We start from the raw sequence: 17,643 nt of genomic DNA, 5'->3' as shown, positions 1-17,643 counted from the left end.
AGACTCACCTGAGTGTTTATAATGTCTGTTCTTGCTGTATTCCTCGTTAGGAAATGCATCTGTTTGACAGACCTGGAGCAAATGGCCATTGCTTCTCTGGTTCTTGCTGAGATGCAACAGTAACAGGTTCCTTGCGCTTTCTACCTGTCTGACCTCATGGCAGTCTGGATTGAATAAAGGAACACAAATGCCTTCTTCACAGGGCCCAAACTGAGGCAAGGGGGCTTATGTTGCTGCTGACAACGTGACTGTGTGTGCCTGACCGGGGACGTTGCCTTAGACTGCAGGTCATTAACTGTTACAGGTATAGGAGGTTAAGGTGGCTGGAAGGGGAGCACGTGACCCACTTCCTAGCTGTTGTTGATCTGGGAGGCCTCAGGCCTCCACTTCAGCACAGTTTTGGCATCTTTGCTGTCTCGGGTCAGGTTTTGGCGCTGGTGCCAGGGGGCTGAGGTGGAGGTAGGTTTCTGCAGGGGTCAGATAGATGTGGCAGCAGGCTGGGAGGAGTGAGATACTGTCTGTGGAGGTGGGAGTGGAGTGTGCCCCAGTTATCTTGGAGGTTCTTGTCTGGTTTAAACACCCTATTTTAGTTCTGTGGGAACTTCATTTGCATACATATTTTTCTTTAGCTTTCCCAAGAAAGAGTCTTGGGCCAGCTGCGCTTCTGGCTGAAGGCCAACTTTGGTGTAATCTAAGCAATATAAATTAATGCTCCCCTCTGCCTTCAACCAATGGGGGCTGAAAGGCAGGGAGGAGGTTCAAAGCCTAAATTTAATCACTGTGAGCTGGTTCTCCCTGTCCTTGCAGAGGATTTGTTTAACGGGGCCATGAGAGGATGCCATCTTAGTCTTTCCATTGCGTCTTTGTTTAAAAACTGGGAGCTTGAAAGGAAGGGGATAGTAAGCACTTGTTTAGTTTGAGACTTTGGCTTCTCTGTGGAGTAAGTTTAGTGTGGCAGAGCAATGCTTGCATGGCTGTGCATCCCCTAATACCTCCAGCTCCTGCTGCCAGTGAGTCAAAGTGTTTAAAACTGAGTGGAACTGGGATGCGGGAATGAAAACAGCTCTTCCCCCTGCCTGGCTAGTTTTGCTGAGGCTGGGAACCCTGGGCATGAGCCTGGAGCGAATTGCTGTGTGGCAGCTGGGTGCAGGTGATGAGGTGCTGCTTTGAAAAGCAGGTGCTTAAAAGCCTGATGAACACAGCCTTGGTCTTGGGTTGAATGGTGTGTGGCAAATTATGTGCCATCCTGTCTGTACTCTGGGCTAATTGGGATATTCCAATTGGTGTGTGCAAACATGCCTAACTAGTGGGTTACACGCTCCTATTAATCTCAAATACTTTTCTGTGTGGCAGAGTCTCTAAAGGGGTCTCTTGCCTCTTGTAGAGAAGTGACCATTCAAAGGCTCTTGAGATGCAGGATTTTGTTCTGTTCATCTCCCAGTGAGCAGCAAGAGAAGTGATTTTGCTCCTGGCTGCACCGCACTTCCCCAAAATGCATTGCTGCCTTCAATTTCTCAGGGGGAAAAAGGTAAATCTTGCCACTCTGTAGTGTCAAGCCTGCAAGGCACCAGGGAAGAGAGGTTAAACGGTGCTTGATGGCAGGGAAGTACCATGGTGGTGACAAGCAGCTGTCTCAGCTGTGCTACACCTGCAGTGAAGGCAGAGCAAGGGGAAAGTTGGGATCCAACTGCTTGCATTGGGAGTCGCTGCACACTGTTAAGTGGGAGACCTGTGGCTGGTAAACGCACTTGTCAACAGTCTGTGATGCAACTCTGAGTTGGAAATGAAGTCAGTGTATTTCCTCGTAACCCAGTTCCTCTTCTGGCCTCTCTTCATTTCAAGCAGCTGTTTTCTGGGGCTGAAGTGATTTGAGAAGGGAAGCTTTGTACTGCTATAATGCTGCAGCTTTGACTAAATTGGTAAAAGTCCCTCATCATAACAAATTACCCTGGTGCTGCTTGAACACAGCCTGAACTGAAGGACGGCTTTAAAACCTATCCCCATCTTCTTTTAAAACCTGTGCTTAGGCTTATATATTACATGCCTGTGAAGATACTTTCTGTGGCTGGAAGGGCTGTGGACCTGGGAAGGATCCAAACAGCTCTTCTCCTGAGCCTCATGGAGTAGGTTAAGGGGCTGGGTAGAAACCTTTCCTGTGCCGGCTCCGGTCTCAGCTCCATGTGGGGCTGGGAGGTTGCTCCTGCACCTGCCAGGAAGGTGAAGGAAGGCTGACTGCATTATAAAGGCGGGGGGGGGACACGGGGGACGACCAACCACCTGTTTTTAGTTTTGTGCCTTTGTGGTTAAGGGAGTGATGTCTTGGGACTGGAGGAAGCAGCTTCTGTGCTGGGCATGTTCCATGGTCCCCTTGGCCTTTGGTCCTCCCACCCAACTGCTCCCCCTGAATGTTTGCTCTTTGTCTCACAGTTTTGCTGCCCCTCTGCTTTGAGGAGAAAGAGTGCAGGTTTGGGGATGTTGCCTCCACTGCATGAACATCTGGTGTGCTGGGAGAGGTGCTGGTGGGGCTGTGGGGAGCTGTATACTCCCATTGTCCCCTCCTAGGTACCCAGCTGAGCCAGCCCGGTTCCATCCCTTGGCTTTGCCCACTCAGCCTGGGCAGGGGGTGGGTGCCAGAGCCCAGGTGGGTGACAGTCCTGGAGCCTTGTGCAGCCCTCAGCTTCGGTACAAGGAGGGAGAACTTACAAAGGTTTTAAATGAATGGATGTAGGAATCATAGGATGGTTTAGGTTGGAAGGGACTTTAAAGATCATCTAGTTCTACCCCCCCATCATAGGCAGGGACACCTCCCACTAAACCAGGTTGCTCAAAGCCCCATCCAGCCTGGCCTCAAACACCTCCAGGGATGGGGCCTCCACAACTTCTCTGGGCAACCTGTTCCAGTGCCTCACCGCCCTCAGAGTGAAAATTTTCCTCCTAATATTTAATCTAAACCTGCTCTCTTCCAGTTTAAAGCCATTTCCCCTTGTCTTATCACTACATGCCCTTGTAAAAAGTCCTTCCCTGGCCCTCCTGTAGGCCCCGTTTAGGTACTGGAAGGCCACAATAGGGTCTCCCCAGAGCCTTCTCGTCTCCAGGCTGAACAACCCCAACTCTTTCAGCCTTTCCTCATAGGAGAGGTGCTCCAGCCCTCAGATCATCCTCGTGGCTCTCATCTGGATATGCTCCAGCAGGTCCATGTCCTTCTTATGTTGAGGTCTCCAGAGCTGGATGCAGTACCCCAGGTGGGGTCTCACCAGAGTAGAGTAGAGGGGCAGAATCACCTCCTTTGATCTGCTGGCCACACTTCTGATGCAGCCCAGGATACAGTTGGCCTTCTGGGCTGCGATCGCACATTGCTGGCTCATGTTGAGCTTCTTGTCAATCAGCACACCCAGGTTCTCCTTAGGGCTGCTCTCCAGCCATTCCCTGCCGAGCCTGTATTTGTGCTTGGGATTGCCCCAACCCAGATGTAGGACCTTGCACCTGGCCTTGTTGAACTGCATGAGGTTGGCACGGGCCCACCTCTCCAGCCTGTCCAGGTCCCTCTGGATGGCATCCCTTCCCTCCAGCATGTCTACCTTGCCAAAGAGCTTGGTATCATCCGCAAACTTGCTGAGGGTGCACTTTGTTTTCTTTTGGGTTGCTTTTTTTCCTCACGGGGTTTATGTTAAGGTTGGGAGGGACTTACCTTAAGCTTAGGGCATAGTGGTTGTCAGAGAAGTAAAATTAGATTATTTAAAAAAAAATATAGAAAAAAAGCGCTGCGACTTGCTTCCTTCCCTTAGTGAGTCTCTGACTTGAGCTGGCTCAGGCCAGCATGCTTCAGCCCTGGCAGTGTTTTCAGTGACGGCCGTCTAGGGAGGATGCTTTTATTAAACAGCAGTAGTATCTGCAGCAAGATACCTCTGTTCTCTCGCATGCCGCTGCTGGCTTGGAGCAGGTAAGTTGCCTCCCTCCGCTCCCATGGACCTCTGGCTGCGTTTCAGCTCTGCAGCTGCTTCCCTGGGATGTGGCTGCTCTTGTTAAACTGGGATGTTTCACCCTGCACCAGACGGCAAGTAAATCTCCGGGTTGCTGCTAGCCCACAGTGGGAGAGCAGCAGTTAAACACCATGTTCATTTAGCTTGGAGATAGATGTCTCGGTAGGAGGAAGGAAAAAAAAAAAAATGTAGCCAAGCCTGAAAGTCTTTGCCATAAACAGCCCAAAATCCATTGCCTGGAGTGCAACTGTGCTGGTTTGTGGTCTCTGTGCCTTGGCTGAAGCTGCAGCTGGAGCTGTTGTGCAAGGATGACAGCCAAGCAGCTGCGGCCAAGACTGGAAGCCTGGGGGAGCATTTTTTTTGGGTGCCAGCAAACACTGGTGACCCTGGGAGCATGTTCGGCAGGAGTGCAGCGGGGTGTTTCGAGCCATTATCACCTTCCACTTCTGACAGAAGGCCAAACACCTGAGGAGGCCTTTTTAGACCATTTTGGTGTGCAATGCCAACCTTGCCAATGAGGCAGTGGCTGAATGTGGTGAGGAAGATGATGAGCAAACATTTCTGTGCAGCCTTCCCATTATCCTGAGAGCCAGCAGCTGGGATTCACCTCCCTGGCTGTGACCAGCAGTGGTGGGAGGAAGCGCTGGCTGGGAGAGCGGCCCCCTTTCCTCCCATCCTCTGCAAGGCACAACCATACCAGCAGTCCCACCAAAGCAGTGCAGCTGTTTGATTTTTTTTTTTTTTTAATTTTTTTTTTATTGGGAATGTCCAAAAAATTAAGATACCCAGAAAGGATTTAAGGATTAACTTTCCAAATTCTTTGTAATACAGTAGTCTAGAAAAGGCCATGTGAAGCTCTGGATGCTTCCTCACTGCGGATGCTCAGCTAGCAAATCCCTACTGTTGCTACTGGAATAGTCTGGTTGGAGGGCTGAGGTTCATCTCCTTTACCTACAGCTGTGTCTGCACCTGAGCTAGGCACCCTTGGTCCCTCCAGCAGAGGCAGGGAGAGATGATTTCTCTGCCTCCTGCAGCCATAAAACTGCCTCCAGCCATTGGTGCTTGGTCAAGCTGCCCACAGAAAGGTGTTTTGCCACCTCCTGGCAGCACACCTGGTTCACCTGTCATGGTGGGGCTAAGAGTGTTGACCCCCGTAAACCCACCTGATTTTTAAGCTGAACAGGAAAGAGAGCAGCTGCCCACAAGTAGAAGGGGTTTTGTGTTCGTGGCTGCCTGGCTTAATGCAGGCCAGGCAGCTTTGGGAAGGAGGAAAATCCCGTGGCTGGGGGTGCTTGGGCTGGTGGATCCTGCATGGATGCAGCCTTCGCTGCTTGCAGCCTGTCCCTTTGCCGGTATAAATGGCCTCTTCCCAAGGCTGGGCTTGGCCAGGCGGTGGAGGGAGGCTTTTCAGGAATCCACACTGGGGTTTATGTAAGACTCTCTTGGGGAGGAAAAAAAAAAAAAAACAAAACCAAAAAACCCCAAACAGTCCATAAATCAGATGTGTGAAGCCCAGGGCGGGTCAGTCTCATTTCCATCCCCAGTGCTATCAACCCTTCCACCACAGACTGGTGGGGGTAACTGGATGGGCGCAGGCATACATCGAGGCAGCTGAGGACTGACTCTCCATTGTTTCCTTTGTTGCTTTTAATCAAGCCTTTGCCCTTGCCTGTTCCTCTGGTCCTTGGTGATCCTTCTTGCAGCTGCTGAAAGCCTTCCCTGCCTCCTGGAGGTGCTCAAGTCCCTGTGGAAATCCCACTCTCAAGAATGAGCTCCAGAGGTAAAGCTAGTTAATGGAGTAGAGGTGAAAAGAAAGTCATTCCCTTCCTTTCAAGATTGAAAACCAACTACTGCAGCTTCTCCTATTTATTTGCCTGTAGTTGCAAACATACTGGATGCAAAAGCCCAAACCCCCATATAGCACCATCAGGAGCAGAAAGCCCCTCTCAGCTGGTTGCGCCTCTCCAAGGAATGCATTTTGGCTGAGGTTCTCCTAAGACCGGTACCAAGCAGCTACTTGGGCTGAGATTTGCTGAGCTGGGCAGGAGAACAGGGTCACTGTAAATTCAGCTGATGGTGCTTGAATCACCCTCATCACAGAAGCCCTACGTGCGGTTACCTGAAGTGATGCTCAATGGCACCTGCATTCGTTGACCCCTCTGCCTTACAGGTGTTCCGTGTTTCCCATCCAAAGGTATTCATCAATTCCTTTTCCCAAAACACAATGAACTCAACATTTTTTGAGTTTGATGAGAGCTGAAGGTGGAAGAGTTTGACCTTGAGCCAGACAAGAGGTGTGAACCTTGAGACCCGTTGCAGCATCATGTGCCGAGCTCTTCTGGAAAGGGCCTTTTTTTGATCTTTTCTGCTGGTTTATGTCATCCCTGTGCAAATAATTAAACACTCCCAGAGAAAGGCTGACCCCACAGCCTGGTGGCCACATACAGTCTTGGGTTATGAGAGCCAAGAAAGAATCCTCCAATCCTGCCACCAGTATGAGAAACGGGGCAGGTTGTATCCAGCCACAACTCTTTGAAAAGCTCAAGAAGCAGAGCTATCTTCCAGGTGAGCCTGGAGCAACCACTCAGCTCTGATCCTGCATTAGCAAGAAAAATGATTTGTTAGGAGTCAATAAATACAGTGACTAATGAAAATGCCATCCTGGCAACAGGGACATGTGAATGTGGGTGGGTATAGCTGACACACGCAGGAGGTACCTTCAGCTGGAGCCAACTTCAAGCAGCTGGTGAAGACAATATGTAGCTGACAAAGCATGGATGACTTTTAGGAAGCATCCACTGGGATCACAGCAGCTAGTGAGCTCTGATCCCCCTCTGAGCTCTGTGTCAAAGATGTGGTGGCGGCAGCAGAGGTCTCATAGCCACTTAACTTTCTACTGGCCCACAGCTAATATTCACACTTGGTGTTTTCTGCTCCCATTCCTCATACAGCCCTGCCTGTCCCACCGGGCAGTGGAGGCAGCAGGCAGCAGCAGAGGCAGGCAGGTGTTTACAGCTGTGAGCTGGTGGGGAACGGAGCACAGCAGCACTGGGACCAGCCTGTCCCATGCTGGGTTCGAATCCACCCCCGCTTCCCCACGTAGCAGTGGCAGCCTCCAGGCTCGCACCTTCTCACCCACTCCCAGCCCATTGGCACGGGGATGTCTCTACTGGGGCAGCTGCACCACTGCCGCCTCGCATCAACTCGGGTCCATGCCAGTACTTACTGGGTCAGTGCCTGGGCTTATTGTACGTGAAATGTCTGACAACTCAAAGAACTGGTCATTCGGGAGAAGTACAGCTAGAGAGTAGACACGCTTTTAATCTCATTTAACGGCATTTAGCACATTGATACTTCTGCTCGTGCCTATGGGACCCGCTTGTGGACCAATGTTTCAACCACTAATATTCAAGAACATCTGCGCGAGCAGAATTCAGCAGTGAGCAGAGACAGCAGCACATGGGAAGACCAGCAGGGAATCGGTGTTCATCACTGCTGCGGGTTCAGAGATTAAATTAATCCAAATGTGGGGGCCGGGGAATCAGACTTGAACGCCTACGAGCCTCTTCCTCCTCTCTTTCGGCAGATGGCAAACCTGCTAACAGCACTTGCGTAAGGTCCCCTTGTAGAACAAGTGGAGCAGAGCTGGAGAGTTTTTGCTGGTTATTACGTGCTGGATCCAAATGAGGTTGCCCCAAATGCTAAATCATTATCCCAGCTTTGCATGAAGTTAGACCAGTCCCACGCTTCTTTTGATGCAGCCCAGGATACGGTTGGCTTTCTGGGCTGCGAGCGCACATTTCTATCTATCCTCACTGGTGCGGTAAATGTTTCATTCTACAAAGAATGAGTACTTGTTATTACTATCATCTATTCAAAAACTGTTGTACCATACAAACATAAGTAAAAGTGAGACAATCTAGGCGTAGCCACCTGGTTGGAAGAAAAACTGATGTTGCAACTAAACCAAATAAAATCAAAGCTCCAAGTCCGTCAAAGCAAGTTAAGACAACAATAAACCTAGTAAACCTCAGTCCCGAGACTGTGAAAACTCAGCACAAAGCCTGTGGCCTGGTACCTAACAATGGCAATACTTTATTTACCAGGCTACAGAGCTGCAGCATAGAGAAGATGGATCTAGAGTCTTCTCAATGGTGTGTGCTGATAGGACAAGGCACAATGGACACAAGTTGGAACACAGGAAGCTGCAATTAGGTACCAGGGAAAAAAAATAAATCATTCTTTGGGTGGTCAAACAGAGGAGCAGGTTGCCCAGAGCGGTTGTGGAGTATTTATCTTGATATAAGCACTGAAAGGCTGCTATAAGGTCTCCCCGAAGCCTTCTCTTCTGCAGGCTGAACAGCCCCAACTCTTTCAGCCTCTTCTCATAGGAGAGGTGCTCCAGCCCTCGCATCATCCTCGTGGCTCTCATCTGGACACACTCCAGCAGGTCCATGTCCTTCTTATGTTGGGGACTCCAGAGCTGGATGCAGTACTCCAGGTGGGGTCTCACCAGAGTAGAGCAGAGGGGCAGAATCACCTCCCCCGACCTCCTGGCCACACTTCTTCTGATGCAGCCCAGGATACACTTGGCGTTCTGGGTTGCGATCACGCTTACAATTTGTCTGTTTGGAAGAACTTGATTGCTCTCAAAACTGCAGGAAGAAACATTTTTACTATGCTAGCATCAGTTCATATAGAGCAAAACCAACATCAGTAAGGGTTTTCTGTACAGTCATCCCTTTTAACATCAACTTAATTTCTGAAGACTTTACAACAATTTCAGCATAATGTAAGCATTATTGTCTAGATTTCAGTATTAGTACTTCAGTGAGGCTGGTGAAAAGCACATGACTGCAGTTCAGAAAGCTTTTTCATTTGTAGCTGCGCTTTGTGTGACTAAATACCGTGTTTGTGTTTGCTGTTTTGGTATGGGTATTTATAATCTCAGTGTACCTAGAAGTTTAGCTAGAAAGCTTATTTCTGAACATCTGAGTAACTAAAGTACAGCTGAGCAAAACAGGATATCCTGCTTTATAATCCTTACTCTGTCAATATTTTCGAACCTGTCTTAATATTTAGATATCTAAAATATAGACTGATTTTTCAGAGTATTTAAGCTGTTTTGAGTTGTAGTCTTACAGGATTTTTTAAGTCAGTCAGGTATTTTGAATGTGGATGTTTATGCCTAACTTCAAGCGTTCACATACAGCACTGTTTGGTGTTGTCTTAACTGCCTAAGCAAACTTGTCAGCAGGCTGGCATTTCTGAATGTAAAATTCAGAAAGTTTTTGGTTTTGGAAAGTGAACTCCAAACCATAAAGCCCATAAACCCCACAAAATCATAAACCCCATAAAAACCAGTAAGCTCTGTACACTTTCCATTACTCCTAAGTAGAACCCATTTACCCTGTTCAAAGGCACTCTGCAGTTCAATAAAATACCTACTTTACTTGTGGCGTTTCACACTGACTAATTATATCCCTCTCAACTGAAGACAAATAGTGAAGCAGTAAACTCACATAAACCCAAAAATATGAGCAGATCCAAAATACTTTCCTGGTAAGCTAATCCTGCTGGGGATTCCACTAAAGGTAACCTTTTCCCTCTGAAACAGCACAGTCATTTTTACCTGTGGCACTGAATTACAACACTACTAAATCAGGATTGCACGGCATTCCCCTGCGTGGTTTTAGAAGACCATATGAGGAACAACACAAGGGAGAAGGTGGTCTAGACTTTCTAGGTACCTTAGCTGCTCAAACAGGACATGAGTCCAATAGAGGAGCCCAGCTCATGAAAAGCAAGAGTTCTCATCCTACGTGCTTGTGAATGTAAGCCTCTGGAGGACTCAAAGAGCACGAGGAGGACAGCAACGTGTGCAGGCCCCGGCTATCGCTGGTGCGCACATCATGTACTGTAGCAAGACACGAAGGCTGACTTCCTGGGTTCCTCTCAGCATCCTCAGGTATCTCCCGCAGCTGTTAGCAAGCTGAGTCCTGCTCATAGAGCCTGAGGAGACAGGAGTCAATGGCAATACTTATGAAAGCACACACACATCCCTGGAACGTCATCTGCTCTTCAAAAACTCTCAGTAGTCCACCTCCTAGGAACTAGACACTTCATGCCACAGGAAGCTGAGCACCAGCAGGAAGCGTATCCCTAGAGAGATACCTACACAAACAATTCTAGAAAAAATGAATTGAGCAAAATTAAAATGTGTGACTTATGCGTAAGGGTTCAGAACTGTTTTACAAACCTCCAGAGGCATTTGACGCCCTCTGAACTTTTCATTCCTTCCAAGTGGACCAATAATGGAACGTTTGCTTTTCACGCAGACCTATTATTTTATTAGTGTGTGCGGAAGTGATGCTTACATCTGAAAGACCTGAAGGAATGTGAAAGTTGCGCTACAAAACCTCACTTGCCACTTCATTTACAGGTATACTAATGAGTTTTTTTCCACTCTGTGTTCTTTGCTCTTTTTTTGACATAAAAAGCTTTGAGAGTATAATTAAATAGTCCCATCCCGTCTCCCTCCCTGCTCCCTCCCAAAAAGCATGCTGAATAGACAATCCTTGCAATGTGCATTTAAAAAAATGGGAGAACAGAGACACAGATACATTAAGCAATCTTCCCCAAAACACACAGAAACCCAGTGGCAAAGCCAGCAATAAAAACATGGTTTGGAAAAAACCTTCATACGTGTTCTCCAGTGCTAATTCAGTCAATAATGTAGAACACTGCGTGGTACAAATTAAAATAACGCTTTTATTGATATGCTTAAACATAAAACATAGGTAACATCATAAAAAAACAAACAAAAGATAAATCTATATTCCTTGATGTACCTAACAGACAGACATTTCTTTTTTTTTTTCCTCAGTAATTACCTGGAGGGGGATTGTCATCTTCCCTCTGACCTGTGTATCAAACAGACTTCGTTTTATGGGTTTTTAACTGTGTTGATTTGTTCCCATGGAGTCTAAGGACTGCAATGAGCACTGCAGTTGTGGCTGTTTTTCCTAAAGCCAGATCCCAAAGGAGCACCATGTCCATTCCACCCAAACGCTGCACAAAGGGTTGTGTACCTTTGCAGCCTTCCAGATGAAGCCCTGACAGATCCCAGCAGAAGGGAGGTTATTAACCTGGTTCTACTGGAATGCAAAACCACAAAGTTATGGGTTCCTCTAGGACTTGTTTTCCTTCAAAGTCATCTAGGCTTGGAAAAGCTACCAAGAAAAAGTAAAATCAGAACTCAAAAAGATTTCTAATAAAGATAAATCTAATACATGTTTATTCTATAAATATTTTTTTCCTGTCAAAAGACGAAACACTTATAGAAACATACAAGAAATATTCCTTGGAAAAAAATGAAGCTAAGGAAAATTACAAAGGATCAGCTGCTTTAATTTCACTCAAACCTTGCAGAATTGTGCTGTGCTCAGTCCTGTCTGTAAACCCACCACGGTTCCCTCAGTGCAATCACTCTAATTCTCTCTTGCTTCGTAAACGCTTTTGTTAATCACTCTTGTCTTCTCCTTGGTAGTGTCTGTATTCTGGCTTCAGCTCCCATGTGTTTTTGTGGGTCCCCTTCACGTTGTAGATGCCTATTTCTCTTAAAATTTCTTTCAAGTATATCTGAAAGAAAACAAAAATTCAAATTATACAGACAGGCAATTACCACAGTTCCTAAACGACATCTCACGATCTGCTCAATCACATCAACTTGGCTTATAAAAACGATTTGGCGGACAGCAAGGTTGGCTGATCGGCACTAACTTGTGCGGTAACAGCTCTGTGATAGACTTTAACCCCCAACAGGGGTTAGAGCAGCCCGGGTGTAACACCCGGCCCAGCGCAAGCCCCAGGGATGCAGCAGTGAGAACCTGAGCCCCAGGGGTGACGGCTCCCAGGTAGTCCCTGTGCAGCCCTGCCAAGACGTGGAGCGGCAGGTACTAGCTAGATGGATGCTCCGTGGGCTGCCAAAAGGGAGCTCCCAGCACCTCTGGGAAGGCTATGCTGAGGTTACTGCAGACGTACAGCAGCAGCACCCACCCACAGATGAATTGCAGAATCACAGAATGGTCAGGGTTGGAAGGGTCCTCTGGAGATCATCTAGTCCAACCCCCCTGCCAGAGCAGGGTCACCTACAGAAGGTTGCACAGGACGGCATCCAGGCGGGTTTTGACTGTCTCCAGTGTGGGAGACTCCACAACCTCTCTGGGCAGCCTGTTCCAGTGCTCTGCCACCCTCAAAGTAAAGAAGTTCCTCCTCATGTTTAGATGAAACTTCCTATGTTCAAGCTTGTGCCCGTTACCTCTTGTCCTATCACTGGGCACCACTGAAAAAAGACTGTTCCCATCCCCCTGGCACCCTCCCTTTAAGTATTTATAAGTATTAATAAGATCCCCCCTCAGTCTTCTTTTCTCTAGACTGAAAAGACCCAAGTCCCTCAGCCTTTCCTCATAAGAGAGATGTTCCAATCCCTTAATCATATTAGTAGCCCTTTGCTGGACTCTCTCCAGCAGTTCCCTGTCCTTCTTGAACTCGAGAGCCCAGAACTGGACACAGTACTCCAGATGTGGCCTCACCAGGGCAGAGTAGAGGGGGAGAAAGACCTCCCTCGACCTGCTGGTCACACTCTTCTTGATGCACCCCAGGATGCCACTGGCCTTCTTGGCCACCAGGGCACATTGCTGGCTCATGGTCATCCTGTTGTCCACCAGGACTCCCAGGTCCCTTTCTACAGAGCTGCTCTCCAGGAGGTCAGTCCCCACCCTGTACTGATGCAGGATGTTATTCCTCCCCAGATGCAGTACCCTACAGATGAGCTAGTGGAGATGCTCCACAGCCCCTGTCTCAAGATGGGGCACTTGCAAAATCAAAAGGCTGAGATATGCCCATCATACCCTGTGTATCAGAGGCACAGCTGGTCTAAAAATCTGCGTGCTGTTACGTTTCTCACATGACTATGAAGAAGTGGGGCTGCAGGCAGGCCTTCTGCCCTGGGAGCCGTGCGGGTGGCCACTGTGCACAAGGGGCTCCCCGGGGTGGTGGGACACAGCCACTGTGCAGGTCTGTACATCACTGTTATCTCATACACCTTCCTCCTGCTGGAATTTCTCCACCTAAGCTGAAAGCTCTTGGCTTTTCATCTTGCTTGGGCTGGGATTATCTGGAAACTGCCTGCGTTATTCAGACCCCATCAAAGCCCCGAGCTGTTGGTTTTCATTTTGCAAAGCTTTAAGCATTTTATTATGGCCTCGTTTTTAGAGGAGAGCTGAGAAAGTGCCAGAGAATTTTCTAATACATTCAAATATTAATGCTAGGAAGAGAAATTAAAAAAATAAAACACAAGCAAAGCTATGATAACCAGTAGTATAACCTTCGACACATGACAGCTCACTAATATCACCCTCCTTTACTCTTTATAATAAACACCAGCAATTTGTTTCATTTTTTAAAGAGCCATTTGCCTGCTTGTTTGTTTAAATATTAATCGGGACTGACTTGACTGGATTGCCATGGCAACCACAGACCACAGTTTAAGAATCCCCACGTTAAATTAATAATTGGTTTAGTTTGAGCAATTTAATCCTCTTTGAGTGCATATATTGAACTGGAGTTACTGGAACCCTTGTATTTTCTGTATCTACTGTTCCACTAAGCGCAAATATCAACATACTCCAACTCATTAAAGAAGCAAGTATTTGTTGATAACATAGGAAAAAAAGAAAAGCCGATTGCCCAGTCTTTTCCTTACCTCATACACATTTTTTGCTAAATGGAAAAGTTGGAAATAAACAAAAAGGATGTTCTCGGTCAGTAAAAAAAGTATCTTTTACAGAAACTGATTGTTTCACTCTCTCCAGGTACACATCAAAAATTTACAAAGCAAAAAAAATCCTGACTCCACGCTAGTGATGATACTTCATTTGGACTCACGTAGCAAAGTGATTCTTAAAAACCTATCTCGAAGCAATGAGGTCTGTTTAAAAGATGGCTTTATCCAACAAGTAAGAAAGATGACCGTTAACAGACCGCGTCTACAAACCAGTTTCTTAGGGTCTTGTCTTCGACCAAAGCGGCTGCGGGCAGGAGCCGTGAGCGGGGAGTTCATTTTACGCTGCAGGGATGGCTCTCCAGTCCTTGAGGGTTCACAATGCAAACCCCAGCAGGTGGCAGCAGGAGATCAGTGTACCTCTCTCAGCACACCTTTCCACATCCCATCGTTGCAGAGATGCTGTCATTATTTGAGAATCAGGTGTCTGAGACGAATGTACTCACTACAACAGCAATTAGCGCGCAAACGGTTTTGTACGGTGACGCCGCTGTTGTGCAATGCATTTTTTTAAAAGGTCAGGAAAGCAGGTGAAAAAGTGATTTCTGTATGAGTATGTGTAGATATGTATACCTGCATATCCCAAAGCTTTGTTTGCAATCCTTCTGCATGCACGCAAGGTAGATTTCAGGAGGGTCACTGACAGGCACTTCAAAAGATGGCAGAGTGCGTGGGAGAAACACGCTCAGATTCAAGGTTAAACTCTGCTCTAGAGCACGTGGACAGATTAATGAGAATTGGAAAAAAAAATATAATTGCCTCTCGTCCTATGAAGTACATCTATATGCAGCTCCTGGGCCGAGAGACCTAGTCTGCATCTGGGAAGCCAGGTCACCAGCTGTGACCATACCGAAGGGCTGAGGCAGAACGAAACCGCCACAGCTCTGCACGGTCCGCAGCTCCCAGCGGCTTGCTGCTGTTCGGTGGCAGTATCTTTGGGTGACATTTTCCACAAGACAGTTCTCGCCTCTCCCTACTTGCTCACGCCTCCAAACCACCCACCCAGTTAAACAAAGGTTACTCTTCATTTCAACTGGTTTTCAGACCCAACTCTCCAGGCAGTTACGTTTCTCTCTGGGCAAAACTTCCAAGAGTTTTGATTCAACAGTGTAACAAAACGGAACAAAAGCAACCCAAAATGAATGGCGAGGTAACGTCTGTGCCACAAGTGAGGGGACTTCAAGCTGGGAGCGTGAACTACAGCAACTGAGGATTTGCAACATATTCCTATTTGCTGTCTCTGTTGCGGGGGGAAACAAGCAGCAGTGCTTTTGGGGAGCGCAGCTGAGAGTGTTTAGCCCTGAAAAAATCATTCTGCAGGCACAGACAACACTGAATCGTTGGAGGTTTTACACAATTACAAATCGGGGCTAATTCTGCTGTACTCTACTGTACTTGAGAGCAAGTGGCTTGATGAGATGGGGTTCAGGGGTCGTTATGATTTTTCCTGCAGGATCACTTCTCCTTCCAGAGACCAGAACGCTCCGCCCGGGCCTGCGCTGTGCCAGGTTGGCCTATACATCTCGAAGCATACTACTCAGTCTGATACTGCGTCATCAAGAGAAACCCCCCACTTCCTCCAGTGATGCCAAATACTGAGTTTTAGAGCCTGGTGAGCGTTAATCACGGGTCCACAATTTCTCCTCAGAAAGTGATTTGGCATGTTTATATACACATTATTATAACACAGAAGCTAATCTGCGGGTAATCTGTTTATACATTTAAGGCATCCTCTTCTTTGTTACATCTTCCCTCATGATTTTTTCCATAAAAAGTGAAATAAATGTTATTACAGAATTATGGGATAAAAAATTTTCTGAAAAGCTGAGAGAGGAGTTAACTTCCAAGTTCTGAAAACCCTTCCAAAACTCTGAGGGGGAAAAAAACCACACTGCACTTAGGATAACCATTGCTTAAAGCCAAAATAAAAGAAAAAACTGCAAAAAATCTACCTCATAAAAATACACATTAGAACAAAAAAAAGTTCATATTAGACCACCGGTTCCATTCTTCACAAATATTTGGTTGCTCACATAAAATGCATGTTATGTTCTCAGCTATTAAGTCCAAATCTAGAATTACGGCAATATTTCCAGGGAGAACTTGGTATTTACATCTGGGTAGGTGGCAACAGATTTGCCTACTACTGCAAATTGTTATTTTTCATTAAAAAGGAAAAAAAAAAACAACCAGGTTTCCTTAATATAACAGTAGTTTTCATTCAGAGCAGACTTGCTTTGTGATTTCACGATTGCAAAATAAAGATGGCAGCAACTTCCCGTGTAACATGCAACGTATTCTGTAGCAAGGGTTTAATTTACTATTTACATATAACGTCCTGTAAGAAAAATGCCCTTATTTATTTGTTACTTCATTAACAAAGATGCTGATTCCCTTAGACAAATGTGTTTTAAATATTATTAGCAAGTGATGTCAGCACCTAGAACTTCATTTTAACAGGAACTAAGAAGACAGCAGCAGCCGTATTTTTTCCTCGTGTCTGAAAATAACCTCAACACTTAGAAACTCAGAGGAGAAATTACATACCCAGACAATCTTAGACACTATGACAGAAAATAAAGCAGTGAACACTCAGCAGAGATTAATTAGCAGCCAACCTCTGTACAGCACAGGGAAAATATGCCTATTCACCTGTTGGCATTTTACATTTTTTTGTCAGGTAAAGCTGCTCTGTGAACAATAAAGTCACAGCGGGCATTAGAAACAGATACTTTATTTGCAGAAAAAATCCAAAAGTTGCGCACCAGAGGCTGAAGTCCGTGGCACCAGGGATGCTCGCACACAGAGCAAACACCAGCTGAGCCGCAGGAACCAAGGGATAGTATTTTTAAACAGAAATGGATACCAACAGCAACTCCCTACAAAAGTTTTTAACGGGAACCCAGATGGGAAATTATGGTAGCTTTAGATGAGAGGTAGAGGATGTACTGAAAGAAAGTTTTGAATTTATCACCATACTGGCTACCCAGTGAATGAAGGCAGGCATAAAGAAGAGGATTTCGGTCATTTATTTTCTCAGGATATCCAGGTCTGAGGAAGCTGGAAGGGCAGCAACACCTAGGACAAAAAACCCGGCTGGGAACAAACACAAAACCCCTCACTCTTGCATACAGCTCAAAACTGAGACCGCACAGTCCACTCAAGGGAAGAGGATTTAAAGGTTTGACTACTCTCAGGAGCCCTGTGGGATTTTTAGCCAGCAGTAGAGAGACTCAAATAAGAAATGCAAAGATATAGCCCAAATAACATGTGATGTTGGGTCAAATTACTTTACGATTTCCTTTTAATGTATCTGTATTACTACAATAGTTGGGAAAAAAAAAAAAGGGCTAGATTTGCTGAGATGAAAGGACACAGCACAGATCCACTACACTACAGGCAGAATACACTCAGGAGCATATAATGACAGCAGAGGTGTATAGACAGGCATAGAAATTTATCATAAATGTAACAGAAGTATTCATGTGAGGTATTTTGCAAACACAGAATACGGAACTACCCTATACATCTAACCCTTAGGGCAGCAACTAAGGCAAAGATTGGATTAATCTGGCCCAGCTTTTGGTGCTTAATGAAGAAACTTGTGTCAGAAGCACAGTTTTTCCAGGCTCCTTTGAGCTGATGCAGAGACAGGTACATTCAAAAGGCAAATCACATCACAGGAGGAAGAACGCTTTTGTTCTCCCATGGCTTAAGTGGGAGTTGCGGGTGACTATTTCTAGCTGAAGCCATGTTAGATGGGATAAATCTGCATCTACTTACATTCAAAGTGATCGAGATAGTGACTGTCACACCTAT

The 17,643-nt window shown here is 46.5% G+C and overlaps 1 protein-coding gene across 2 annotated transcripts in view; it reads right to left on the bottom strand.

Annotated features, from left to right (window-relative positions):
• Nucleotides 1-8,511: 8,511 nt before the first annotated feature.
• GTF2F2 (general transcription factor IIF subunit 2) overlaps nt 8,512-17,643 on the bottom strand; it is a 95,960-nt gene continuing 86,828 nt past the window's right edge. The window contains exons 9-10 of one of the 2 annotated variants that reach the window (XR_014269356.1): nt 11,405-11,621; nt 8,512-8,635 (exon numbers count right to left, since the gene is read on the bottom strand). Coding sequence is in view for 1 of the 2 variants with exons in the window: in XM_082485922.1 (XP_082342048.1) it covers nt 11,502-11,621 (120 nt within the window). In the remaining variant the exon portion in view is untranslated. Of the gene's footprint in view, nt 8,636-10,731; nt 11,622-17,643 lie in introns of those variants that run through there. The other variant, XM_082485922.1, reaches the window with a different exon arrangement.

Source organism: Vanellus vanellus (assembly GCF_965231255.1).
Source record: "Vanellus vanellus genome assembly, chromosome: 1".
NCBI lineage: Eukaryota > Metazoa > Chordata > Aves > Charadriiformes > Charadriidae > Vanellus > Vanellus vanellus.
Note: the sequence above shows the minus strand (reverse complement) of the source record. Positions and strands in the feature narration are given on the sequence as shown.